Source organism: Labrus mixtus, chromosome 13 (assembly GCF_963584025.1).
Source record: "Labrus mixtus chromosome 13, fLabMix1.1, whole genome shotgun sequence".
Classification (NCBI taxonomy): domain Eukaryota; kingdom Metazoa; phylum Chordata; class Actinopteri; order Labriformes; family Labridae; genus Labrus; species Labrus mixtus.
The window spans coordinates 10,888,904-10,916,871 of record NC_083624.1 but is presented as its reverse complement, the minus strand read 5'-3'; the positions used below and the strand labels follow the sequence as shown (position 1 = coordinate 10,916,871).

Below are 27,968 nucleotides of genomic sequence, written 5' to 3'. Positions count from 1 at the left end.
GGGGAGAGCTCTTTGGGGTATATCACAGTTTGTGACAGTCTTTACAATTCTTCAGTTTTCTTTGGAGGGCTCTGCTGCAGCTTAGTTTGAATGTTGTCTTTTTCAGAATCATGGAAGAAATCTTCACTCATGCAGTCAAAGTCCCACCAGTTGTGTCTGCTTCGCGCTCTGCTCGTCGAGTCCTCCGTCTTTCTCTCTGCGTTTACAATCTGTGATATCTCTGTGGGAGCCTCTCACTCACGCAGGGTTCTGTTGTATATATTGTTTGATCAGCTGTGTTGGGAAACAAACACGCTGACAGGGAGAAGTAGATTTGAAGCTGTAGGAGCAAAGGGAATGTTGGAGGTGAGCGTTTTTAGCAGGTTTACTGTGTGCAGGGATTCAGGTAAAGCTACTGGATGTTGTGTGGTGTTTAACTCGTGGGTGGGCTCTGATGCTGTTACAGTTAACTTAAAGGTCACATATCCTCCTCCTCTTCAACCAGTGTAAATAAGTCTAAGAGCTCCCCAAAACATGTGTGAAGTTTCTTGTTCTAAATCCACTCTGATCCTGTATTTGATCATGTCTATAAACCCCTCTATTTCAGCCCTGCTCAGAACAGGCTGTTTCTGTGTCTGTACCTTTAAATATGTAAATGAGCTGTGTCTGACCACGCCCCCTCTCTGGAAGGGCTTGGGTGTCTCCGGCTTTCTCGCTCCATGCCCTATTGTTTACGGTGAGAAGGCAGACTCAGAGGGCAGAACAAACACCTAGCTGTGGGAGTGTCACCTGCCTGGGGGAGGGGCTACTGCCCTTTGTGATGTCATGAAGGGAAAATCTCCAAACGGCCTGTTTGAGCATACATTTTTCAGAAAAGTGGAGCAGGGAAAAGACGGAGAGGATGAACTTTTCTCATCATTGGGGAGTTTGTAGACAGACTAGAGACACATGTTAGTGTTAGAGAAACATGGGGAAGAGGATTTTACAGAATATGTGACCTTTAAAGATGTTTAGAAGTAAATGAAACAATCCGCAGCAAGTACAGCTTTTTAAAATCTCTTTCTGTATATTTTGAGAATATGTTACAAGAAAGGGAGACACGGTATCACTGGAATCAGAGGTTTCAAATGTTCAGTAAAACCCAGACGATGATTCTTCAAAATGAGCTGAACTGTTCCTTTGCTTTGTGTCTCCCGGAGATAACTACTTATATTTTCTTTCTAATGTTACAAACGCTCTCTCCTCGGATGCTGGACGTAGAGTCACTCGAGGATACAGCAGTGAGTAAGTGTGCAATATAAGCCGTATCCTGTAGGCGAGCATGTTACTACCCAGCGTCAATCAAAGGACCAGAACTGTGTGTCTGTGCTGAGGCCGGGGTCAAACATCTTGACCTTTAACCCGTCTCTAATCTGCTTCAGAGTGCCTCCTCGTCTCCTGGCAGCATATTTATCTTTCATATCATACTCATTTTAACATATTTATTACTCAGTTTTAAGTGTAAATATTGGTTTGAAGACGACGACAGAACGACCTGCTTGTAAAGAGAACTGTGTTTGTTGTGTACAAGGTGTTTGACTTCAGAGAGATGAACCGACTGCATGATTTATAAACTGTTTTCTAAAGAGCTGACTGCTGTTTGTTTCTTTGTGGGTGTGTTATATCTCAGCACGGCGTCGCTTCATGTGTGACCCATGTGGAGCGAGCAGAAATATTGTGGTCACATGAGCGGTAAGAATAGAAAGCAGCATGTGGACGCAGTGATGGTCATGAGGTTTGTAAATGTCAGTGCTGCCAAGGGTCAGGCGTTATTTTTATCTGTTTAAATTCAGCAAGGGAAATATCTGGGAATAAAATCCCAACCATAAAAAAAAAAAGTGAGGTTTTCAGGATTCTGAATCCATTACGAGCTTTTGTTTTGCACAAAATCTCATCCTTGGTGTGAAACCGGCCACACCCACTTTTACATGTACATTTAAAAGAAGCTTTGTTTGTTTGTTTTTTCTAGTTTGACGCTTCACAATCTTCCTGAGGCAATGAGGTTCTGGGTACCCCGATTGTGAGCGGCTCTCACTACAGGAGTTAGATTTAAATCTTTTTAAATGTGTGTAAAGCCGACTTTGCGATATTTAAATTATTATTATTTAAATATTTAAATTATAGACCTTTAAAAAAAAAAAAACGTAACATTTTAAATATTATTTACCACGGCATAAAGTAGACATTAGGTTTGTAGCAGAACAAGTTCCCAAACAATAATTCACCGAATGTTTGTAGCAGACATGAAATATTTAATTCAAAGCAACTTAAAGAACCTAAAGTTAGTGTGGACTATAGCGCCCCCCTGTGGACAAAAGGATACAAAAAGTACACAGTCCCATTTAAATCAACAGAGCCTGTATTCGTAAACATCCTGGGAATCCTCAGAACTAACTTCACCTCAAGAATCCTACCTGGGGTCTTAGCCTAGGATTGATTTAGGAACATTCTCAAAGCAAGGAAGAGACGGAAACTCGCATTGAGAGGGCGTGGTCGACCCCTAGGTATGATGTTTTTTCAGCAGCTGTGATTGGTTAATCCAAAGAAATGGGAGAAAAAAAGTCTAGAGTTAGTGAAGTATAGAGTTAACCTATCGTTAGATTGAAACCTCCAGGAAACACGGAGAACACTTTATTTACTTTAAGCACACAGTGCTGCCACAAACTGAGAAGGCAGCAAAGCTCTGGCTGAAAAAGAACATGAGGTACAAGACATCTGAACAATTAAATTTATTAAATTAAGAAAAAGAAAATCATCGTTTACATCGTACACAACACGAGCTGGAAGATCGACGCTGTTCACATCCGGGAAATGGAAACCAGCTACCGAGTTTCACGTCTTTTTGTAGTTTGAAGCAAAGTCGATGACACACAGGGCTTCACATTTACACCTTGAATGGCGTGTAACGTGAGCCTAACCTCACGTCTCCTCTCTCAAACAATCAGATGTTAACGTTCAGCCGTAACGACATAAAAGGCTGAAAAAGTCACTTCTGCATGCATGAAAACGACTCGCAGACTTTTTAAAGCCTCAGTAAACATTATTTCGATCATTCATTTTTTTTAAGCAGGCCTCTGGTGATGTTAAAAACTCGTCATTTTTAGGCACTACATGCAGACACGGGAACAAAGGAGACATGAAGTCACAGAAGGAGCTCAAAGTTCTGTAAGAAAAAGGGTTTAATTCAAACAGACGACAGATTTGACCTCACATTATTTTAGCTGAGAGAGAAAAAAAAACCATCAGATAAATGTTTATATTTATATATATAAAAAAACAAGAATTAACAAATGACAAAAAACAAAGAACAGAGACGGAACAATCCTGGCTATGCATGTTTTCTCATCACGCCCTGCTGTAATACAGAGCTTCATTACGTGTTTACTATGTTAGCTTCTTCTCTGACACCTTGTGTGTGCAGATGGCTGATGGATCTGTTTTCGCCCCCAGGAGCAGAAGAAGAAGAGGGGGGGGGGGGGGGGGGAGGTGATGGAGAGGGGAGGGGGAGGCGACGGCCGCTTTCAGCTCCATCACCTTCAGTCAGTGTGGGCAAAGTTTGGTGGAGGCGGGTGCAGGTTTCTCAGAGGTTCTTTTTTTGTTGTCCCTCAGCAGCCGCCACCCTCCTCCTCCTCCAGCCCCACCCTGCCTTTTTAAGTCTGTACAGCGAGTCGGGACGGTCGCATTAGAAACCCATTCCTCCCATGCCGCCCATGCCGCCCATGCCGCCCATTCCTCCCATGCCACCTCCGGGCATCTCCTTCTCCTCCTTGGGGATCTCTGTGACGACGGCCTCGGCGGTGGAGAGCAGGGAGGCGACTCCTGCGGCGTCGAGGAGGGCCGTCCTCACCACCTGTGGAGGGAGGAGATCACAGGTTACAACATTTCTGGGATGAAGGGAGGGTCGTTATCAGAGACTGATGACACTTGAAGACAACCACCGTGCAGATGGAAACTAAAAAACTTCTAAAAATACTGTAGTACACGAGCCAGACCAGTAGGTGGCGGTGTGACTCTGTAATCTCCTGTAGAAAACTACACATCCACAGGGAGTAAAGTCTGTACCTTGGTGGGGTCGATGATGCCCTTCTCCACCATGTTGACGTACTCTCCCAGCATGGCGTCGTAGCCGAGCTCGGCCGATCCCTGCAGGATCTTCTCCACCACCAGAGAGCCCTCCACGCCGGCATTCTTAGCGATGGTCATGGCCGGGATCCGTAGTGCCCGTCTGATGATGTCCACTCCTGTTGACACACACAGACAGGAAACCAGATTTATGAATGAACTGTTGAGTCAACCTGGGGTTCCCCTTCCATCCCATGAGCCCGTTAAAAACACGTCATATATAAAAGATCGAAAAAATGGAAAACCTTACCATTATCTATGTTGGGGTGTATAAATGCAATTAAAATGATTTCCCTTCCCAGATTCCTTTACATTTGCCAGAACCTCCCAATTTTTCTCGCATCAGCTTTAGAGTTAGACTCCGTAATTTTGTCTTACATTTGGAACTACAAAAATTACAGAATCTCAAAGGCGCACCTGCAAAAACCCAGGTCTGTGGGCAGGCTGGGCCTACCGGTATTCAAGCACTACTACTGGGCTGCCAATGCCAGGGCCTTGATGTTTTGGCACAGTAAGCCGAGCAGTTTGGCCACCGATGCCCCCTTGTGGCTTGACATGGAGGCTGCCTTGGTTGGCGGCTCTTCCTTCCAAGCTAGAGAAGCCTGAGTCCTTAAAGGCTCTAAGCTTTGTTATTAAGCACTCTATCAGAATCTTAAACCAGATCAGGAGCTTTTTAAATCTACTGGAGACCTCTGTGCAGACACCAATCTGTTTTAACCACTCTTTTTTGCCTCCACAGTTAGACAAAACCTATCATGTCTGGAGGGAGAAGGGTTTGGTAAACGTCACAGACCTCTACATAGACGGACACTTTGTTTCATTCAATCAGCTGAGAGAGAAATTGAATCTCGCTATCTGCAAATGAGACACTATGTTCCATCCAAAATTCATGATTTTGAGACCCTCCCAGCAGAAAACACATTTTTTGATGTCCTGAAAAACCCTCCTAACTCCAGACATCTCATCTCTAAGTCTGTGTGTTTGTTTGACAGTTGTATCTCAGCCCATACCGTGAAGATCTGGGAGGTTTGGACAGAGGAATTGGGCATTGCTCTGTCAGAGGTTTTGTGGGATAAGGGTCTGTCTATGATACATTCTTGCTCTGTGAACAGTAGAAACCAGCTGATTCAATTTAAAGGTGGTCCACCAACTTCACTATTCTAAACACAGGTTGCATCGATTCTATTCTTTTGTTTCCTTGTTGTGTGACAGGTGCAAAGTTTCAGAGGACACATTGACTTATGCCTTCTGGTCCTGTCCTTTGCTCACTGGATTTTAGTCCAAAATATTTGACTGGTACTCTAAGGCCTATAACAAACTCTTTTATCCAGATGCTGAAGTTGCAATCTTTGGCTGCTCACAGTTAACTGAAAGTCTTCCCTCACGCCTGCAATGCTCCCTAGCACTGGGGATGATTATCGCTAAGAGACTCATTCTGACAGACTGGAAGTCGTCTTCCCCACCTTCTTTTAAAAAAAATGGATCTCTGAAATGATGTCAGCCATACGAATGGAAAAATCTGGCAATCTGGGACCCATTTCTTGCCCATTTGGACAATGCTGATGTGTCACCTTGTTACCACCACGGACCTCTTCTTAAGAGACTTAATACACAGCGTATTTGGGTTTACTGAGTGACTGGCAGCTATGCAACAAATGTCTTTTTACTTTTCACTTGTTTTTTTTTCACCTAATTTTTTAATGTACATGTCTGAGCCGTGTTTGTTTGAGTTCCTGTATGTCCTTGTATTATTTGTATTATGCACAAAAGATAAAAACTACAAATAAAATATTGGAAAAAAAAACAAAAAAGAAAAACACGTCATATAATCCCTGTGAGCTCGTGTGTGTTTTACTCACCGATCTTCTGGTCTGAGTTTGCAGCTTTGATCTCGTCGAGTGAAGGGATGCAGCGCAGCAGAGCGCAGCCTCCTCCGGGTACGATTCCCTCCTCCACTGCAGCTCGTGTGGCGTTCAGAGCGTCTGTGACTCGGTCCTTCTTCTCGTTCACCTCCACGTCACTCGTTCCTCCGATCTAAAAAATACAAGTCATTCATCACAACTTTGTTGAACTGCGTTAATAAAGAAGTGTGTAACCCTCTGTCATCGTGTCCGAGACAAACCTTGAGAACAGCGACGCCGTCCGACAGCTTGGCGAGCCTCTCGTTGAGTTTCTCCTTCTCGTAGTCGCTTGTGGTGCTCTCCAGCTGCTCGATGATCTCCGCCGCACGCTTCTCGACATCGCCGGGGTTTCCTCCTCCCTTCAGCAGCAGGGTGTCGTCTTTGGTGATCTGCACCTCGCCGATTTTACCAAAGTCGTGAGCCTGGATGTCCTCGAGAGCGACGCCCAGAGTATCCTCTCCAAACACCTGCAGAACGGACAAGATAAATACTTTTATAGAGAGCAGAAGTGCATATTTGAAGTCACACACTGATCACAGATTCTGATGCAAAGGAAGAATAGGTGAAACACACACTGGTCATGAATGTCATTAATTGACAGCCAGGTGTTTGCTAAGTCTACCTGCTGTTAACTGGGTAACAAATCAAGCTCTGGAGTGAACGTCGGGGACACGGATCACCCAAAGGGACAAGTGGAGGTCATGTTTGAAGTCGCCCCCAGGTTTAATGTCAGAGGGTCCCATAAAGTAGCAAAGACATGATCAGTTCCTTGAGGTTTAAAAGTGGACTTACAGTGCCCCCGGTGGCGACGGCCATATCCCTCAGCTGGTTCTTCCTGTTGTCTCCAAAGCCGGGAGCTTTAACAGCCACTACCTGCAGACCGACCTTCAGCCTGCAAAATAAGTTGAAGTATTCATGAGTAATCAGGGAGAGAGAGAGAGTGTGGGAAAGGAGCCACAGAATGGACTTAAACTCATCCGCGGACTATATCCTCTGTGCACGGGAGGCGACCTAACCTAGGCCACCGGCTCCCCGGTTAAGCCCAGTAGAGATGAGAGAGTAAACATTAAGTACCTGTTGAGGACGAGCGTGCTGAGCGCCTCCCCGTCCACATCTTCAGCCACGATCACCAGCGGTTTGCGGTGCTGGTTGGCGATCTCCAGAGCCGGCACGATGCTCTGCACGCTGGAGATCTTCTTCTCGCTCAGCAGCAGGTAGGCGTCCTGGAACTCGACCTTCTGACCTGCAAAGCGGAGAAACCAGATTCGTTATAGGGACACATGACTTATTGTGTAATAATAATATTAATAATGCACAGGTTCAGGACGAGCGTGCTCACCTTTGGCGGTGTTGATGAAGTAAGGGGAGATGTAACCGCGGTCGAACTTCATGCCCTCGATGATCTCCAGCTCATCGTGCAGAGTTTTCCCGTCCTGAGAGGTTAACACAAGTTTAGTGTCTTCACATAAACAGGATTTATCGTCTGCAGAACAGGTAATCCATCATTAACACGGTCACTAAGACTTGTAAATCGAGCAGTAACTTTAAGACTCTTAAGACGAGAAACGATCGAGTAATTTAGAGAGAGCATCCCCGGCCATGCAGTCTGGACGTCTAACCTCTGAAGGTTTGATCATGTTCTCTTTTTATTTCCTCTTTCTGTGTTTAACTTCTGAAGAGGCCGATAGAGGAGTCACAGCTGGATTCAAATTCTTTATTGTCTTTGAGTTTCTTCTTTCAGCTCGGTGAAGCGATCTCCCGCGGGCTCTGCGGCGAGATGAGATGTTTTCACCTCAGATTCTCTCTCATAATCTGATCCTCTATCAGACTCATTACAGATAAACGTTGGCTCGTAAGGATCTTGGACCTCCTAAAAAGGTCTGGCAAAGAATCCCGAGCTTTCAATCCCCATGTCATGGCAGCATCATTCATATCTTCATATCTGTCTGCTGTTCACATTCTGTTCTGAGTCGTCTTTTCACACGGTTCAGTTTGTTCATGTTTGCTAAACTCTCTGCGTTTGAAACACGTGAATATTTGTTTTTATCGTGATGCCCCAGCCGTGTCATCAGGTAATGTTTTCATTGTGATTGTCTTGGACGCAGGTCTCCAACCTGAGCTTTCATTGCAGCTCACTACAGCCTCATGTCCACCTAGCGTTTTTCCTCTGAGCTCCAGCGTCTTTTTTTCAATTGTTTTCAACAAGGAGAGCGTTTGCAGCAGAAAGCGGCCACCCAAAGACAGAGAGCAGCGCCGAGCGGCCGCTCCGAGAGCTCAAGTTTAAAATCTCTTAACTTTTCAGAAAGACGTTGTTGACATCATCGGCGCTGTTTTCTAAATGTCTGATATTCCCCGTAGCTTACGGATCGTGTCTTGTTCCCACATCCTCTTTGCGCCGTGTCTGACCGGGAAATAAACGTTCTAAAAACATGCAGTAGTTCGGTCCGCTTTGGTTAAATAAAGAATGATTCAAACTTTAGACGTGGCGTCTCCCCTCTTTATCGTGCCCTCCTCAGGCAGGTTATGACATCATCTAAATAAAAATATGTTAACCTGCGTGTGAAACAAACCTTGACTGTGATGACTCCCTTCCTGCCGACTTTCTTCATGGCGTTGGAGATGATGGTTCCAATCTCTACATCTCCATTGGCCGAGATTGTAGCAACCTTGAGGACGATAAGGAAACATTTTTATTATTTTATTTATTAAAAGCGTCTGAAGCGTCGGCTCAACGTGTGCAGCGCTGCGTCCTCTCTTTACCTGTGCGATCTCCTCGGGGGTTGTGACAGGCTTGGAGAGCTTCTTCAGCTCATTAATGATGTGTTCCACAGCCATCATGACTCCGCGGCGGATCTCCACGGGGTTGGCGCCTTTGCTGATGGTGTCAAAGCCCTCCTTGGCGATGGCCCGAGCGAGCACGGTGGCGGTGGTGGTGCCGTCTCCGGCCTCCTCGTTGGTGTTGTTGGCCACGTCCTGCACCAGCTTGGCGCCGATGTTCATGTACTTGTCCTTCAGGTCGATGCTCTTGGCCACAGTCACGCCGTCCTTGGTGACCTTCGGGCTGCCCCAGCTCTGCTCGATGATGACGTTGCGACCCTGAAGATGACAGAGACAGTTAAGTGATCAAGCAGTCCAACACGCCTTGGCGTTAAAAAACTGTGGATACAGGGAAGTGATCATTTTGTGCGGACGATGTTTCGGACTCTCGTTACCTACAGCTGGAATTAAATCTAAAGTCTGCAGTCAATAGTTTGCATGCTGGACCCATCACTGCTATTATTATTGTTACATAAACAATATTTGCAGGTGTAGAAATTATTCAACACCAAATGAATCAGTAGTAGTACATGCAGATTTAATAATCCATAATCCACACATTACCTTTGGACCCATGGTGACGGCCACAGCGTCCGCCAGCAGGTCGACTCCCTGCAGCATGAGAGCGCGAGCATCAGCTCCAAACTTCACGTCCTTAGCGTAGCCTCGTGTGAGGTGAGGAGCCAGCGCCCGGCACACAGGCCTCACCTGCTTCATGACTGTTGGTAGACGAAACATCTGAGGGGAGGAAAAAAAAAACCCACAACATCAACTCATGATTAACTGTGATGAAATCAGCGTCCAGTTAAAGCTTCCTCCTCTCCTCCCAAACTGTCACATGACGACAGAGGTTCACGCTCCCCCCTAGTGGCATCAAGCGGTGTGACAGCCAGCAGTGGATGAATGGACATCTTGGTCAAACATTATCAGGTTTGTCCCCTTCAATGAAAAGGTGCTGCTACAACACAAAGAACGCAGCAGAGAGACGCAAAGAGACACTTTTACACAAACATACCCGATTTATTACGTATAGAAACTCTTCTGTATTATTTGAAACAATACAATCGGGTAAAATAAACACCAGTGAGGCTCAAACTAACAGCCACCTATAGTAATGAGTTGTGTCTAAATTAAGGCTGTCAGCCTTTACTATTTAAAAATGGATCGGATGAGCCTGATGAAGGCCACGAGCCGAAACGCGTCAGTCTAAATTGTTAATAAAGTTGATATTCTTACTACAAGTGTTGCTGGGGCATTTTGACCTCTTCTAAGCATTAACTATTTAATCACTATTAATCTCATGTTATTTTGTCCCTTCAGGCTCCCTGTAGATAGTCGTCCTCAGTGTCTCCCTGTAGTCTCAGTGATGTAAAAGAAGGACACTGCTGCATCTTTGAACGTCTCAATTCACTTTAACAAACTCTCAGACAGCTCAGCTGACGAGTCCAAAGTAATATCCACCTTATGACATCACACATTGTGAAATAATATAATTTAAAACATACAATTAACTTTTAAATTTTAGCTAATTCTGTTAATTTTTTAATCATTTGACAGCCCTAGTTTAAGTATATTTATGAATGAAAAAAAATAAAAATATATATTCAACAGAAATTCGTTTTCGTCCCATTAGGGTTCGAAAAAGTTTTTCATTTGTGTAAAACTGGGACAGAGAGAATATTTATGAATGAAAGACTAAAGAATAAAACTAAACGATCCGTAGTTTGTGTTTCATACGGACAGATAATAAATAATAAACAGTTACTACGATGATTAAATCAACATTTAAGTGGATTAATAAAAGTGAATAGCTGATCCAGTTCCTGGTTAGCCCACGTGTGCTCTTCAGGTCGTGCGTCACAAGGTCAAATTGTAAAAGCATGTGCGGAACTGCTCGGCTTCATCATGTGTGAATATCATACCGTCTGCGAGTCATCGAGCTATACCTGCTGAACACCTGTGTGCACGCGACGACACATTCACACTGTTAAAGCCTGTCATTGTGTTTCATTGTGTTTCAGGTTGTACCCAGCTCTTTAATTAAGAGAGGTTTCATCATACAGACACCAGTCACGACATTAATTACCGACTTAATCCAATTTAATAACCGTGTGTGGTTAAAATAAAACCTTTACAGAGCAAATTCGAAGCCATTCTGAACATTTAGCGACAGTTTTGCATGAATGTCCTCTCAGTTATGAAGATAATTCTGTCCGCTCGGAGTTACCCAAGCTAGCTTTTCCTGAAGCACTAAATCTTGCCACTAAAAAAGCAGCGCTGTTCAGATTTAATTATAAAGTGTTATATAAACTTTAAAGCGCTAGAGTCTTGTAAGATGTCAGAACTTACTTTTGAGGTGAAAAGCTTCTGGCTGCTGCGAGGTGCACGTCTGCAGGAGGGAATGATATAACGCCTGTACGTTTGAGGACAGATCGGTGTGGTGCAACTGAGAGGGGACTGCACATGGGCTATCACATCCGGGTAATTTACCGGCTCGCCACGGAATCTGAATAACAGCAAAGTAGCTTAAATAACCGCCTTATTTTGGCTTTTTTTTTTTTTAGCATACTAACACAACAAACACATTTGAACACATCTTTTGAATATATATCATAGTCTGAGTTTCGAGAATCACATTTTATAATCGTTTTAAAGCAGAATTCACGTCAATGCTCGTTCCGGGGCGAATCGATTCTAGAAATTTCTCGTGTGCCATTGGAGGAAAAAAAAAAGGTCAAAGTTGACATTGTGAAACATTGCTCGGACTGAAAATGAATGAAAATGAAAGAAAATGCAGAATTATTAAGTGTATATTCGAACTCATTGTTTTAAGTCACGTTTCTATGCGGGAATCGATGTTTTTATTCGTCGTTTTAAACCGGTAGGTGTAATAGAATTTTCTGTCAGGCGAAGAAGTTTGGGGGCAGGGAGTACGCATGCGCAGAAACGTTCTGGATATTTCCTCACGTGGAGCGATTCCCCCTTCAGTGTGTCAGATCCACGCTCAAGAAGAAACCGGGGTTCAGCAGCTCCACGTCGGCTCTCAGACCTCTTCCACATCAAGACATGGTGAGAAACTCATTTTAAATGTATTTTATTTATTACGAATACTTCCTGTTGTCCTGTAAACAGCGACCACACGGCTCCTAAGTCACGGTTAGCAGCTAGCTCACTTGTGTAAGGTACCTGTAATGTTCATCACAAGGTCAAACAGTTATAAATCAGGGTATGAAAGGGAGGATATGGTCAACTGGGTGCGTGTTTATGCCATGATATATTAAATAAAACTGTCACAGGAGATTAATCTCTTACAAAAGTGCAGCAGCAGCTACAAACTCGCTGCTGGCTTAAATATTAACACACATTCCTGCACTTTGCTTTTACATTAAGTCGGTTTTCTGTCAACAAGCTGACATCTGGGATCCTACACAGATGTGCAAGGACATAGTATCCTGCTCAAAAACGCGTCGTGACATTCATTCCTGCAGCAGACGCATGAATGAAGCATCCTCACAGTCCAGACTGTTTTAGACTAGTTTAACTATAATCACAGATCACATGTTTAAAAACCTGTCTGCAGATTCATGTGTAATGTTGCAGCATGCATGCCCTTGATCAGTAAAACATGAGTTACACGCACGTTTACATCACTTCCTGCTTCCGCTACGTAGGCTGTGACCTCATAATGTGACCTATGCATGCGCAGCAGCAGCAGGGTCTGAAAACTGGAATTCTCCAGATCCCATCCTGAATCCCCTACACTGAAATCCTTTTTAATTAGTAAAGACAAACGCAACACATTCATGAATGATTATGAGACCCCTTTTTAAATGATTTCCCTAATTACATATGCGTCTTCATTGATTTATTGATTTTATATCAGCTTGTATTTTTACATTCCTGTGTGTACTTTATCTGTTATAATGTTATTGTAATCCCGCTTTCATTTGACTCACATGTGATTCTGACTATTTACCTGAAGTATTTGTGCATTATTGTTCTTTAAATAAAGAAATTGGGGGGGAAGAGGAACAAAAGTCATCTCATCAGGGCCCTTAACTTCCTACCTCTAAATTTACCCCCAATCCGCCTCAAAACGCCCAGCAGCAAGCCTCCCTCACATTTGATTCCCAAAGTCAGCTTTGCGCTTCTTCATGACGTCACCAGCAGAACGTGCAGGCACAGTATTACCTGTGCCCACTCACCCAGTACAGCTCTGCAGCTCCCATGGCTTACAATTATATTATCATATTAAAAAATACTTTATTTTTCTGGTCCATAGATTTACTTTATTGATCCCAAACTTGTGTTATTACAGCAGCAGGTAATCAAAGCAAATAAACCAACGTAAGGATAAATACCCAAACAATATATAGAAACACAAACAAACATGAACATCCAGAAGTTAGCCTAACAATACGTCTTAAGTCTCAATAAAGAGAAATTAAAAAAAAAAAAGTTGAGAGGTGTAAGTGTTCAAATCCAGCGATTACAGTTTTCAGTCCAGGGATCAGAGATACCAAGATCAAAATGTTGGGAGGAGAGAGTGAGAGAGGACATGCAGCTAAGGGCCAAGGTCGGATTCAAACCCACGGCCGCTAATGTGGAGGACCACGGCCTCTATACATGGGGCACAAAACATAACCGCTAGGCTAACCAGCACCCGATTTCTGAGGTTATTAAACATAACCATCTTCAGCGACGTGTCGTAAAGTAGGGCACAGAGAAGCTTCTGGAGAACTGAACAAACTGGCCTTGTTACCGTTATCGCGTGACGTTTACAAACCTGGAGCACGTTTCCTCACAGGTCAGGTCAGGGCTGATATCATCACGGCTCAGTGTTTGGATTTTGTAACTGACTGATCTCCTAAAACACCAATATGGCTCCGGCGGTGGTCTGTGTCCTTCGCGCTGCCTCAGGGGTCAAACAGTCACAATGAGAATGTGACTCCGCCTCCCTTTAGAGCGACAACTGAATCGGATCTTTCAGCAAACCTGGAACCTGTCCTTCCCCCCCCCCCCCCCCCATCCCTCCCCCTTTTTTGTTTGAACTCCCTCCCCCTCTCTCCCAGACAACCTTCAGCCAAGGTCACCGATACATCTGCTGTTATCAGAGCGCTGACAACTGGTGTTATAAATCTCACAAACGCCCTTGTCCTTTCCTCCCCCCTCATGCATTTTACCGCTTTTAACTTTTTGGCCTCGTCTGAACCTTTAAACACGCCCAAAAAGTTACATTTCATTCTGACTTTTGCAAAAAACGTTGATTTCACAAAGCTGCCTCTGACTAGTAGCTGCTCATTAATTGCACAGACACCGTCTTAAGTTAAGCTCTCTTTCACCTCGTCTAACCTCCCCCCCCCCCCCCCCCCCCCCCTCCTCTTTCTCCCCCCTCTTACCTCCCCCGTCCCTCACAGAGCGGCCATAATGACGGTTTAATCATTGCTGCAATGCACCGGAGAATCTCTGTGGTCACAAACTTTGAGCTTGTGTGTTTTTTGTTATCGTAGTTGAAAAGGACCCAAGAAAGGATTAGCATCAAATCATATAAAATATTATTAAATTAGATTCAACTTTCATGACATAAGTACAAGTGCTGAACAACGGGGCTCCGCTGGCTTAGTGGTCAGTTTGCAAGCTCCATGTACAAAAGTGTTTGTCCTTGAAGCAGGCGGCCCGGGTGAGAGTCCAACCTGTAGCTCCTTTCCAGCATGTCATTCCCCCCTCTCTCTCTCTCCTCACTGTTTCTCACTCTATCCACTGTCCTATCAAAATAAAGGCATACAATGCGAAAATAAAAAGAATTAAGAGTTTCTACAATATTTTAATAAAAGAAGCTTTTGATTGTGAGTGTAATTTTTTTCTTTTTATTTACGTTCTTTTTCCTTTCTTGGTAACTCGCAGGCCTTCAGGAAATTCCTCCCCTTGTTCGACCGGGTGCTGGTGGAGCGCTTCACCGCAGAGACGGTAACAAAAGGCGGCATCATGCTGCCGGAGAAGTCTCAAGGCAAAGTGCTGCAGGCCACAGTGGTGGCAGTAGGACCCGGCTCTGTTAACCCGGTAAAAACAAACAGAATATGACTGTAGTGAAGTGTCTATGAGGAATGTCAGGGTTTATAGTTGCTCTTTGGATACTTGTGACTTTTGTCTGATTTTCAAAAAAAAAAAATTGTTTTGTAGAAAGGAAATCTGCAGCCGGTTAGCGTGACGGTGGGAGAGAAAGTCCTCCTACCAGAGTACGGTGGAACTAAAGTCAGTCTGGACGATAAGGTACAGCACGATTGTCTCATCAACGGATTCTGATACCATGCTTGTTTTGGTGCCTTCCTCCTCTAATTTCCTTTTTTCCTCCTTTAGGACTATTTCCTGTTCCGTGATGGAGACATCCTCGGCAAATACGTCGAATGAGCCTTCCTTTAGTTCTGTGGCTGTAGACGTCTCTGTCATCCCTGAAGAGAAGAAATTATGTTGTCTCATCCCTGTCTTTTTTTCTTTCTTTGTTTTTTTTTTTTATTAAAGGTTATTTCAATTGTAAATAATTATCACATTTTGTTACAATAATAAAGGTGAACTGTTGGAGTTCTGTCTGTTTGTCTCGAAATGTTTTTAAATGAAGCCTTCACAGAGCTTTGAGAGGAAGCTCTTCCTGCATGCACTAAGAAACCTCTGGTGATAAAACGCAGTAGTGTGACTCCCCAAACCTCCCCAAAACAGCTCATGTCACTCCACTGTTCAACTCCCTCCCCTCCCTCCCAGTTTTTGCTCGCATCAAATTTAAAACTGCTGCTCCTCCTTACCTAAACTCTCTCATCCAGGTCTACCCTCCCTCCCGCCCTCTACGCTCTGCCGATGAAAGGCATCTGATCCAACCTTCACAATAGGACCCCAAGTCTCTAACTACTGTCGCCCCCCCAGTGGTGGAACAAACTACTAAACTCCATTTGATCTGCAGAGCCCCTTTGCACCTTTAAGAAAAAGCTAAAGACCCAGCTCTTTATGAACACCTACAACCTTAATAATGATGATGATATTTAGGATGGTTTTGATGCTGATTAGAACTCTCAAGAACAGCTGTAGATGTTGTGCTCTGCCTCTGGTTGCTTCCTGTCAGCACCACATGTTACTTAAAGGCATTGCTGCAGAATGAACGTGTTGCTTACATTTTACTGCTGTGGATGTATTTCTTTCTTGTATAACATTCAGCAATATCTCAGTCTGTAGGGACCTGGGTTGGGAGTTAGAGGGCTGCCGGTTCAAGTCCCAGTGCGGACCAAACAAGGTTTACATGCTGTTTGTGCATGTGTGTTTATATCAGGACTATGTGTGTGAGAAGCATGGCTTAACATTACAGGGTATATACCCAATCTTAATAAAGTATGTAAACATTTAAAAAATATATATTAAATTATTAAATAATACATATTTGTATCCAGTTTGTAGATTCCAGAAAACAGCCCTCTTTCAGCTCTGTAATGAAGCATTTTGTGCTTAATCCAAAGGGGGATTTGGGGTAGTTTAATTAGTTTAAGAAGCTGGCTAATTTAGTCAACCCAGAGAGGAACTCTTAATCACTACTTTAATGAAATTAAGACGGGGTGCATTCACGTGCTCAGCAGATGCTCGGATTTTCGAATATCGGATGTCGGTCGTCCCATGTTGTTGAAACATCATGATAGAAATGTAAAAAGCTTTTTCATTTTATTTTTCAAGATTCAATTTGGTAACTATTGGAAGGTGCTAACGGTTATTATAACATTTTAACACATTACAATGACAAACAAGGCAGAAAGGTAATCGAAAAAGGTTCTGACAAGCCTACGTTTATACGTAATTTGATGTCAAGTCTGTCAACTTGGAAAATCGTATACCAACAATTTACTCACTTTTCCATTTGTTGTAACGACTGGAGAAAGGATGGTATGTTCGATTCCACCAGTAAATATGCTGGTTCAACTCTTTCATTTCCACCCTCAGTCAGCAGAAAGCGGGTGATAATGAATTAAAGGTTGAGTTATGTTTTAAGGTGATTTAATGAAACAAAATGCGGATAGAGAAAGGGAAGAGTGCAGACCATAGACTCGGATTCGAACCCAGGCCTTCCGCTTCCAGGACTAGAGTCTTGTACAAGGCTACTGATGCACTGTTTTTGGGTTGGGACCGTAAACACTGTTAGCCCTGCGAGCGAGAGAGCCTTCAAGGGCATTATCTAATATTGAAGCTCATATTTCCGAGTATTTCGAGTGAACTTGAATGCGGGTTGAGTCTGGCTGATACAACCCAGCGGCTGACGAACATCCGGGTATTCTGTCGAGATGGTCATGGCGGAGGGTACTGCAGTTCTCAGGAGGAATCGGCCTGGAACCAAGGCAAAGGTGCGTTTTCACCCGGTGGGAATAAAAAAAACGTGACCGATAACAGCCCCAGAGACGCCACAGTCGTATTTAAATGGAATTTAAGTGTTTTACTGCACATCTTTTGCGCGACTATTTTGACAGCATACATGAAGGGCCTGACCTGGAAATAGCCAGCTCCGCTAATGCTACCGCTAGCTGTCGCTCCGTCTATTTCCTGGAGTTACGTTAACTTTAACGACTCTACGGGTTTCCTGATGCTACAGGTTGACGTTGTTCCTAAAATAATCAATTAATCATATTTAGTAAATACATTTCACTCAGGGTCCCGATACACACACTTATTACATGGCATTAAAGCTCGTTAAGTGTTTGTTTGCAGGAAGTAGTTGCCCCCCCGCCCCCATCTGACGTAACGAAATCCTTTTAGTAAACTACAACTGCTGAGCTATTCCCGCTGAAACGAGACAATTTAAGTTATATTTAGGTGTTTATAATTCGTATATTTGTTGTAGATTGATCTGATTTTTGCTGTTTAACGTCAGATGTGATGAATTGTTTACACGAACCTAAAATTGTCTTTCCTCCATGTCTAGGATTTCTACAACTGGCCGGATGAATCATTCGAGGAGATGGACAGCACCCTGGCTGTCCAACAGGTGTGTGTGTGTGGGTGTGGGTGTGGATGTGGGTGTGGGTGGCCCTCCCATTTGGTCATTAGTGTTTATTTGGGTCATTTCTTTTGGATCCCCTTTAGCTGTACCTGAGAATAGAGCACAGACAGTCTTCCTGGGGTCCACATTGAAAAAACAAAAATTTTACAGGTGTATAAAAACATAATTAAGCACTGCTGTCCACACAAACTAACACATTTGTGAAATTTACATATATTAATGAAATCAGTGATTACTAGTTTGTCTATTAAGATAAAGATAAGATATACTTTATTCATCCCAGCAGGGAAATTTAGGTGTTCCACCCATACAAAAAACATGAGCCCACAATGTAGTTTGATATAAAATGCAATTGCAGTAGGTAAAAAAGTATTTTTAAATCTGTCCTTTTTGCAGCATTATTCATCGGGTGGTGTTTATATGCCTGCTTGAAATTCCTCACAGAGTTGCCACCCAACATTAAAGAGAAGAAGAAAAAGATGATGAACAGCCAATCATGTCGCAGGGATATGGAAAGGCGGGCTTAATGATGTTTGGAGCAGAATTGAAACACAGCTGAAATTAGCGATAGAAACATCGAATAAAACGCTGAGCCTACCAGCTCAAAACAGGGGAAAACATCACTCGTTAAGAAAGGCCGCTCAACTTCAGATGTGTTCAAACAAATCATATCTTTGCCCGTCTGTACACTGAGACTGCAGGAGGAATGCTCACTGTCAACAATCCTCCTGTTCATACTCGCAGTGAAGCTATCCCTTCCTAACACTATTACAATGTATGCTCGTTATATAGTGGAAAAATGCATTCCTCATGTCAGCTGAGGTTTTTAATTCAGGCCTCAAAGAAGTCAAATTGAGTATCTGTCAAAGTTAGTCCTTATTGTTCCTGTGATTCAGCTCAGCAATGAATCACAGAGCGATTCTCTCTCTGACTTTGGTCAAACTTTGGGCCTCCTGTCTGGATTTGATCAACCTTTATTTGTTCTGCTGTGAAAGTAGAATATTGAGTAGATTACTTGTGTATAATGGTCATATAAAGGTGATCATGATGATGTTGCAGTGAGGGTTCTGTTAAAGTGTTTTCATGTCTGTGTTTCAGTACATTCAGCAGAACATTCGATCAGACTGCTCCAATATCGACAAAATCCTGGAGCCTCCAGAGGGTCAGGACGAGGGGGTTTGGAAGTACGAGCACCTCAGGTAAAAGATTTTCTCAGTTTTAACAAAACGTTGGTACAGTCAGAGACCATTTTAGAAAGTTGAAGTTGAGACAGTGATATTAGACTTTAGGGTTAAAGTAGCAATATATAACTCTGACACCTAGTGTTTAAAACGGGTACTGCAGTCCAGATTCTAAACATTGTAGAGAGCTGTCTCCCCCCGCCCCCTCCTCTCTAGAGTCGATGCTCACGCAGGTTGCCATGTGGTGGACACTGAAGCTTCAGTGTTTATCCAGCTCTGCATCGGTCTGTAAACCTTTCTGCGTTCTAACCTCTCTCCATTTTTCAAAAGCATCTCCAATATTGATCCTAGTTTGAGCACGTTTCTGCTCGTGGAGCTTATTAGAAACATGCAGAGGCTTTTTAGGTCAGGTACAATCACTTCTATCTGAACCAGTTCTCTTGCCCGCTCACATCGCTGCAACACCTGTTGGTTTGACCTGATAACTGGTCTCATATCTGGCAAACTGAGGGGCGTCCAAAACTGCTGTATGGGGGTGCCTTAAAACCGCCTACCTTCTCTGGTCCAAACAAATCCAGAGCATTCAGGAGCAGAATCTAAAGTTAGAAGGAGGACATACTGGCTGCTGCATTGTTGTCAGAGAAGCCAGCACTTCAACATAGCATGTTTCCTTAATGTCTGATCATATAGTAAGGTACCTTTATCATCTCACTCACTACACATCTTGCTGATTGGATCTTTAATTGGATAGATGTATAGATGATTTGAAGAGGGAAATTTAGGTGCATATAAATACTCTCCTCTCTCAGCTACCTTGTAACACCTGCCCATTAATGTGTTTGTAGGCAGTTCTGTTTGGAGCTCAACGGACTCGCCGTAAAACTGCAGGTAAGTGATTCAACTCGCATGATAAATAACCAGCTGCTTGTTAAAATATCACATATTATTGACAGAGATTAAGTCCTTCACTACAAACAGGTGTTAATAAGTTAATGTTGACTTTCATGTCAGCTGTAGTGATGATGTTTGTCTCCTCATTCAGAGCGAGTGCCATCCAGACACCTGCACCCAGATGACGGCCACAGAGCAGTGGATCTTTTTATGTGCCGCCCACAAGACACCCAAAGAGGTCAATAAAAAGATCACTGCTTCATGCTTTAGTATCACACTCTTGGATGTTACTTTACATGAATATATTGTTTAGTTTTTGTCTTTGTGTGAGATGAAACAGTACGACATTTGAATGTTTTTGTTTCGTTCCCTCCTCAGTGCCCTGCCATTGATTACACCAGGCACACGCTGGACGGAGCTGCCTGTCTTCTCAATAGCAACAAATACTTCCCCAGCAGGTAAAAATCATCTTCCACAGAGGATCTCTGAGAGCTGAAATGTTCAATGTGTTTGCATATAGTAAATGATTTAAACTAGGGCTGGGCAACATGGACCAAAAATCATACCTAGATGCTTTGCCAAAATCCGCTCAAAGGGCACAGTGACACTCGGCCCAGTTACCCTGTACAACTCACATTGCTGCAGGCCCAACCGGACCTGAGCGCGGTTACCTCTTGTACACACGTCATCATACAACACATACATTGCTTACATCATCATGAAGCATCCTTTTGGTAACAAGAATAAAGTCAGAGTACACAGACAACATGACTGCAACTTTACTGAATTTGTGGCTTAATTTGAATTGTTATGATCAGATACGGCCCGATAAGAGTGCACACACTATAGGACCAGAGTGCGCTCTTAGTCAAATCCACCCGGGCCCAATGTCACAGAGGACCTTTCATTAACTGCCAGCTGCACAATGTCAACATGTACGTGTGAAGTGACATACAAATCAACAACCATTTAAATGGGGATAAAGCTCTGATGCATCTTTTGCAGGGTGAGCATCAAGGAGTCATCGGTGGCCAAACTGGGCTCCGTCTGTCGTCGTATCTATAGGATATTCTCTCACGCCTACTTCCACCACCGCCAGATATTTGACAAGTATGAGGTAGGCTTCATGCTGTTACTGTCTGGTGTTTTTCTTTTCCTGTAAATGTGCATCTATTCTTCTGAAACCAAACGTTTTGGAAAGGTCATGTGTGTTAAGTAGTGACTAAACCTCCTCACTGAAGTCTGCAGACTGTAGAACTGAGAGAGAGAGAGAGACAGACTAGAATGACAAAGACATGACCGAGACCAAGACATTTAGGGATGGAGACCAAAACAAGACCAAGACATTTAGGGATCGAGACCAAAACAAGACCAAGACATTTAGGGATCAAGACCAAGACCAAGGCAGGGCGAGTCAGAGACAAGACAGAGTAAAAAAGCTCTAGATTCCTAGTTGAGACCAAGTCCTTAAAAAAAGTGGTCTCTGGACCAGTCCAGAGACCAAGACGATCTCGAGTACTACAGCCCTAGTAATGACTTTATCGTGTGTTTCATCATGGTGGACATGTAAATTTTTGTGTGTGTGTGCGCAGAACGAGACGTTCCTGTGTCACCGGTTCACGCGCTTCGTCATGAAGTACAACCTGATGTCCAAGGACAACCTGATCGTGCCCATTCTGGAGGAGGAGGTGCAGAACACCTCGTCAGCCGGGGAGAGCGAGGCCTGAGATCCAGCTGCTGCCATACGGGAGACGACACACGCACACGCACGCACACACACACACACACACACACATACACACACACACACACACACACACTACAGTGTATAACGCCTACATGTCCCTCCTCCACCCTCGTCACCTGTGTTTATCTCAGAGGAAGTCAAGAGGAGCAGAGTCAGCCATGCCTGCAGGGTTTTTATTTCCTCTCTGTTCGTCCAATCAGATCCACCGGAGTCGTTTCCTGCTCTCACACTACTCCTCCGAATTCAACCTTTATTTTCCTTTTAATCTTCTTTAAGCAGCTGGATTTGCAAAAACTTGTGTAATCATGGTGACCTGTATTGTTGACAAAGGCACTCACTGACAGCCCCGCCCCTCCTCCTCCCCCCCTCCCCCTTCCTGTAAATAGCCCCCACTCCTCCTCCCTCTATTTTAATTCACCATGTTTTTTTCTGATGCTGCTTCACTCTCTGTCTGCTTCTGTTCTCTCTCGGCTTGTGTTTCCTGTTTTTTTTGTAGGTTTTTTTTGGGGGGTGGGGGGTCGTCTCATAAAGTGGATCACTAAATCAGCCTGCTGGCGTTAATAATGCTATTAAATCACAATGTTAGGTGTGCGGCTCGTGTGGTAGTGAACAAAGACAAACGTAACCTCTAGCTTCGTCCGTGTACTAGCAGTCAGATCTTCTTTCTGAGTATTTAGGAAGGCTTGTTGGCTAACTCTGATCCTGCTCTGTGACCTGCTCCTGTTTTTAATACTGTATCAAATGTGCCCGATTTTCCGCCTGCTTGTTCACTAAATCTTAACGTGTTTACGTGACGAGGCTGAGCTGCTGTAAGCTGGTTTTTAATGCCGTAAATGTTCGATGAGTAAATACGACGAGGGAGGTGGAAGATTGGCTACATTTACAGCACAGCCTCCCCCTCTTTACCCCTCCCCCCTCATTAAGTTATTTTGTGGGAGGAGAGTCTTGTCAATCCAACCCACTTTTTTTTTTTTTTAAATGGACTAAAAAATTTTGTTACTGTTGACATTTTCATGATGTCTGTTAATAAAAAAGACCTATTATTCATGTTGTGTTCTTGTTTTCATCGATGCAGCTTTGTGGCTGTGCAGGTATCAGAAACTGGGGTAAGCACGCCATAGTTCCCCTATATGAAAACAAGAATTCTGCAGTGGGGTGTATAGACTTTTTTTAACCTCTTTCTATCCCCACATGTGATATGTTCTTTTTTTGGGGTGCTTTTGTGCCTTTATTGGAGAGATAGGACAGTGGATAGAGTTGCAAATCAGGGAGAGAGAGTGGGGAGTGACGTGCGGGAAAGGAGCCACAGGCCAGATTTGAACCTGAACCTTCCTGCTTGGAAGACCACAGCCTCCATACATGGAGCGCACGCACCAACCACTGTGCCCCGACGTGATACATTCTTGTTACACAATTTGGCAACATGTAAATCTTAGCTTTATTCTTTGGGGACTCAAAAACAGATGCATGTTGAAAGTCATGATTTTAAATACTTTGAAAATTGCAAAGTAATTTTGCAAACTCTTACACGCTGTCTAACTTGCAAAAAAAAACATTTATTGTCAGTTGTCCAAGTTAGACCGTGTGCACAAGTTTCTTCCTTGGCAATAGTTATGGAAAGAGCAAATGTTTATTTACAACTGACAGTACGTCCATTAACCTGCGGAAATCAGCCAGAATAGTTTATTCATATTTAAGTCCCCCCTCTGATAAGGCGAATAGCCAATCATAGATTTGGCTTTTGGGGTGGCCAATCAGATTTCGAGGGGGGCAGATGCCACCCCTCTGCACACGCCCCTGTGTTTCTGCAAACTTAGATTTGAAATCTGTGAGCATGTTGTGATGACTCTGGACTATAGTGAATCATGAAGGCTGTAATAGAAGCGTTAAATCACACAGGAGTCTTAAACGATGGGGGGGGATGAGTGTTTAATACAATAAAAAACAACAACCATGATAATAAAAGGATTCAGAATGAACAACACTCCAGAGAGGAATTAATACTGACATTTAGTAAACCCTGACAGGGATTTCATCAACAGCGTATGAATCAAAGCTCCGTTTACAACACTGAAATGTCTCAGAGATACTTCAGGTGCATTCGATCCCTTTCCTCCCAAAATAAAAATACAAACGTGCACCACAGAAGAAGAAATGTTCAAATACAAAAGCTAACGTGACATCTCAAATATTTACAACATCTTGTTTCCCTTTGACAGCTTCAACACAGGACCCCCAACGACTGAGCGTCTCCTTTAAATCACACTTTCTGTTTCCTTCTCAAAACATGGCGCCTACATTACCCACAATGCAACTCAACCACAGACAGTTTGGTCACAGATTTGGACGTTTATTCTTCCAGTTTTCAAACGCCATATCTTCAGACCAAACCGACTCTCTGACTTTCTTCTGGAGCCTTTAGAATACTTTAAACGACCTTTTTCCCTTCATGCTCGGCTTTACTTTCAAATACCTGAAAACACACCTGGATGTGTCAACTTCCCCTGTAAAAACAAAAACAACAACAGTCCTGATCCTCTCTGAAGAACTTCATCCATGACCACAAAGAGAAAGTACCACAAAGGTCGTGAAGCAGCAGTTTGCAGTAAATAAAATAAATGTACAACACAACGGCTGATCGATTATTAAATAATACTTTCAAAGGTTTTGCATGATTAAATAGAACTATCTCAAGAAAGGATTATGAAACGACAGCAGGTATAAGGTGTGTTTGTTTCCACATGAAACAAGGAAGTCTCCTGTCTCGACTCGTCAGAAATAATACTGATATCGTAAGAATACAAAATGTCTCAGGCAGCCTCACAAACATTCACATCCTAACTTACTGTAGGATTCTTCTTTCAGATATGACAGTCAGCCTAGCGGTGAGGTCACGTCCCATATACAGAGGCTGTAGTCCTCAAGGCGGGTAGCACGAGTTCAAGTCCGACCCACGCCTTCTTTCCATGTCACCTGCATTTCCTACTCTATCCGCTGTCCTTTCAAAATAAAGGAAAAAACCCAAAAACAAATCAGACGTCACGCACATCAACACGAGTTAGTGTGGTTAAGATGTTTCAGACTTTAAATATGAACAGACGCAGCCTGAGTGTCGTCACCCATCTGTTCCTGCAGGGGGGCGCTGGAGTCCCCTCGATGGCGGTCTCCATGCTGGAAATGCTGTCTCAGTCTAACTTTCAGTCAACATAACGACAGGCTGAGAGCTGGAGCTGAGGCGGGTTTTAGACCTCCTGACAAACCGTTACACCGCGCTCACCTGTCAATCAGGTCAGCTACACGCCTTATTGTGAATAACTCTTATCCTTCATCAAATCAAAACGGATGAGTCATCAAAACATTCACCCCCCGAACAGTGTGTGCCGCTCGAGACGAGCTGGTTTTTTTAACCAGGCTGTAAACATGTTAATCTCTGCTGTAATAACAGGCTTTTTAGAATGGGTGTGTATGTGACTTCCTGTGTTTCTGCAGCCAGCCTCTAGTGGACACTCGAGGAACTGCAGGATTTAACACTTCTGCATCTGCATCATTTTTTAACACCGGAGGCTGCTGCTTGGTTACTACCTACCTACGCTGGTGACGCAGCTTTTTCAAACACAGGCTCCATCATCTCATCAGCTCACTGAGCAGAACTTTCTATCACCCTAAATTTAACGTCCGCTTCGTTGTGAGGAGAGGACTCATCAGTGCACAACGGTGCGTCCCGAGTTGATGGAAGCAAACATTTAGTGAAGCTGTGAAGGAACATCAAACTGCTGTAGAGCCCCTTCCCCTCTTTGCACCGCCTGTGTCGTTCCACTAGCGTGCAGAAAACTGTGCTGTCCCTCTTTGTGCTTTATAGTTTGGTGAACTGATCCCCTTTAAATGCATTTAAATATGAAAGATTCTCCACCAAACAAATGTGTATCAAAGTTTGGACCCTAGTGAATTAAACCTTTTTTCTCTTTATGGCTTCATTAAAAAAACGTTTTTTAAAAAGTGCTGAGTTCTTCTACGTTAAAGTCTGTAAAATCAATGATGAGGGACACGATGTCAGGATGAATAAACTCTTTTCAGTCTGGATCAACGTTTTAAATCCTCAGCTTCAGTCTCAGAATGAAGCCGCGTCCGCCTGTTGTCGCTCCTCACATGCAGGTGACCTCAGCTTTCCCCTCCTCCTGCTCAAAGCCCCCCTCCTCCAGGTGGGACAGGGCGCTGGGATACCCCCCTCCAAACACCGGGAAGCCCCCGATGCCCCCCGCGGTGGGAGACAGCTCCTCTGCGGGGATGGGGCTGCTGATGGATCGGCTCACAGAGCGACTGGAGACGTCGCTGTGCATGGACAGAGCCTGCAGACAAAAGAGCAGGGCACAATAAGATCCAGAGTAACCTATCCCTAAAAACAAACATCACTTAAACATTTTCAGGAGTCTCAATAATCCAGGTTAAGGTGAGCAATCTTAACGTTAAATTAAAACCGCAAGCGGTTAAGCAATTTTAAGCGCCTCAAATTAAAAAAAATTGTTTGATGGTGAACAATGTGTCCATAAGGCAACAGCTTTTGACGCAGGCCTTTGAGCTTCGAAAGGTTGTATGGCCAAGGTCTTCGATTGGTCAACAGCGATTTTGAGGGAGATATGAGCAACTGTGTAGCAATGGCTAATGCAAATAAAATAGTGCTCAGAAGTAGTAACTTCCTGTTGTCAACAGGTGGCGCTGTGACTAATTAAAAACATCAATTCATGGATGTGTTCAGGGCGGGCTCCTTGTCATGCATGAATATTTTGGTGATGATTGAACACTGCATAGTACATTCATAAGCATTTACTGTTTTAGGCGTGATGCCAAAAACAACATCAAACTTTGACATCACGCCTCGGCCACGCCTTATTTTGTAACCTCGTGATTTGAGCACAACTTTTATTCTTCAATTTGTCTACTTTCATTTGATACCAAACTTGAATTGATCAGATAAACGCTCTCCGGCAGATGTTTTCAAACAGGTACCCTTTAAACGGGGAAAATATGGCGTTTTTTGACATTCAGAAAATCAAAGCGGACTTCCTGTTGACATTAGACTATGACTTGTAGTCACTTGTAGGTAGGCACTTGTACGGAAACACTATAATACGTAAATTTCACGCACTCCCGATCTGGGTGCAAAAATGTGTGAGTTTTCGTGCACATTAAGGCCCCCAAATTAGCGATTCATTGGTGCAAAGGAAAACCATGGAAAACCACTACAGATACAATAGGGTCCTCGCTCCGAGGTCAGTGCTCGGGCCCTAATAATGTGGCTCTGTCAGCAAGTCAGCCTTGACTTTGTCCACCAGGGGGAGGTGTAGTCACATACAAAGATGTTTCCCTTCAGATACAGAAAGAACAGACTTCAATCTTTATGTCAGTTCATCTTTTCTGATAATTGAAGGTGAAGTTAAAAAAAAAAAAAAACATGACATTCTTCATCATCAAAGCACAGGTAACTTGACCTAAGCGTCAGTCGGTGTTCTGGGGGAGTAATGTTCGTTAAAGGCAGAAACATTTAGATCAAGTGAACACTATCTTTGATGTCAGGATGAGGAGCAGTGTGTTCTGTACAGCGAAGCATTTACAACCTTTACATCCTGGAGAAGAACAACCCGGGCTCGTCTCCTTGTCGGGTTGTTCATCACATTCAACAACATCTGTGTGGAGTCTGTATGTTCTCCCTGTGCGTGTGTGGGTTCTCTCCAGGTACTCCGGCTTCCTCCCACAGTCCAAAGACATGCTCGTTAGGTTAACTTCTGACTCTAAATTGTCCGTAGGTGTGAATGTGAGTGTGGCTGATTGTCTGTCTCTATATGTCAGCCCTGTGATTGACTGGTGAACAGTCCAGGGTGTAACCCCGCCTCTCACCCAATGCAACCCGAACGGGAAATGCGCTTTAGATAATGGATGGATGGTTTAAAAACGTAGGTGGTTACTAAGACCGACACCTTCTCCGCAGCGTGCAGCAGTAGGAAACCGTTCTGTACCGTTAGGTGGGCGGTTACACAAATGTGTGACATCACTTGAAAGCTATGAATTGACTTAAATGCAGCTCCTATATATCCTGAACTCTCACCTGGTTCCTCGAGTGTCCGGCGGTCTGACCTCTGACCGGTCTCTGCAGGAACACAACCTGCTTCGTGGCCAAGTTTCCATCACTACAAAAACAAAACACAGTGGTTATAAACCTGCAAGGCAGCAGACTGAGCTAGCTCAATGATTCTTATGGACAGAGGTCGTTG

The 27,968-nt window shown here is 43.7% G+C and overlaps 4 protein-coding genes across 4 annotated transcripts in view; 2 read left to right on the top strand and 2 right to left on the bottom strand.

Moving 5' to 3' along the window:
- Positions 1–2,732: 2,732 nt before the first annotated feature.
- On the bottom strand, positions 2,733–11,363 carry hspd1 (heat shock 60 protein 1). Its single transcript, XM_061053665.1, has 11 exons — positions 11,208–11,363; positions 9,423–9,596; positions 8,802–9,137; positions 8,612–8,707; positions 7,381–7,474; positions 7,116–7,284; positions 6,834–6,933; positions 6,263–6,508; positions 6,000–6,174; positions 4,081–4,259; positions 2,733–3,868 (listed from the first exon to the last, which is right to left on the bottom strand). The coding sequence occupies exons 2-11, from the start codon at positions 9,594–9,596 to the stop codon at positions 3,701–3,703; spliced, it is 1,737 nt and encodes a 578-aa protein (XP_060909648.1). The 5' UTR covers positions 11,208–11,363; the 3' UTR covers positions 2,733–3,700.
- A 409-nt stretch (positions 11,364–11,772) lies between these two features.
- On the top strand, positions 11,773–15,437 carry hspe1 (heat shock 10 protein 1). The gene is made up of 4 exons (XM_061053669.1): positions 11,773–11,927; positions 14,763–14,918; positions 15,039–15,128; positions 15,216–15,437. The coding sequence occupies exons 1-4, from the start codon at positions 11,925–11,927 to the stop codon at positions 15,264–15,266; spliced, it is 300 nt and encodes a 99-aa protein (XP_060909652.1). The 5' UTR covers positions 11,773–11,924; the 3' UTR covers positions 15,267–15,437.
- Positions 15,438–17,075: 1,638 nt separating this feature from the next.
- Positions 17,076–22,749, top strand: mob4 (MOB family member 4, phocein). Its single transcript, XM_061053668.1, has 8 exons — positions 17,076–17,230; positions 17,806–17,868; positions 18,982–19,082; positions 19,910–19,952; positions 20,107–20,193; positions 20,334–20,413; positions 20,961–21,072; positions 21,548–22,749. The coding sequence occupies exons 1-8, from the start codon at positions 17,171–17,173 to the stop codon at positions 21,680–21,682; spliced, it is 681 nt and encodes a 226-aa protein (XP_060909651.1). The 5' UTR covers positions 17,076–17,170; the 3' UTR covers positions 21,683–22,749.
- A 379-nt stretch (positions 22,750–23,128) lies between these two features.
- rftn2 (raftlin family member 2) overlaps positions 23,129–27,968 on the bottom strand; it is a 24,051-nt gene continuing 19,211 nt past the window's right edge. The window contains exons 8-9 of the mRNA XM_061053666.1: positions 27,803–27,884; positions 23,129–26,048 (exon numbers count right to left, since the gene is read on the bottom strand). Of these exons, the coding sequence (XP_060909649.1) occupies positions 25,845–26,048; positions 27,803–27,884 (286 nt within the window). The 3' untranslated portion in view covers positions 23,129–25,844. The remainder of the gene's footprint in view (positions 26,049–27,802; positions 27,885–27,968) is intronic.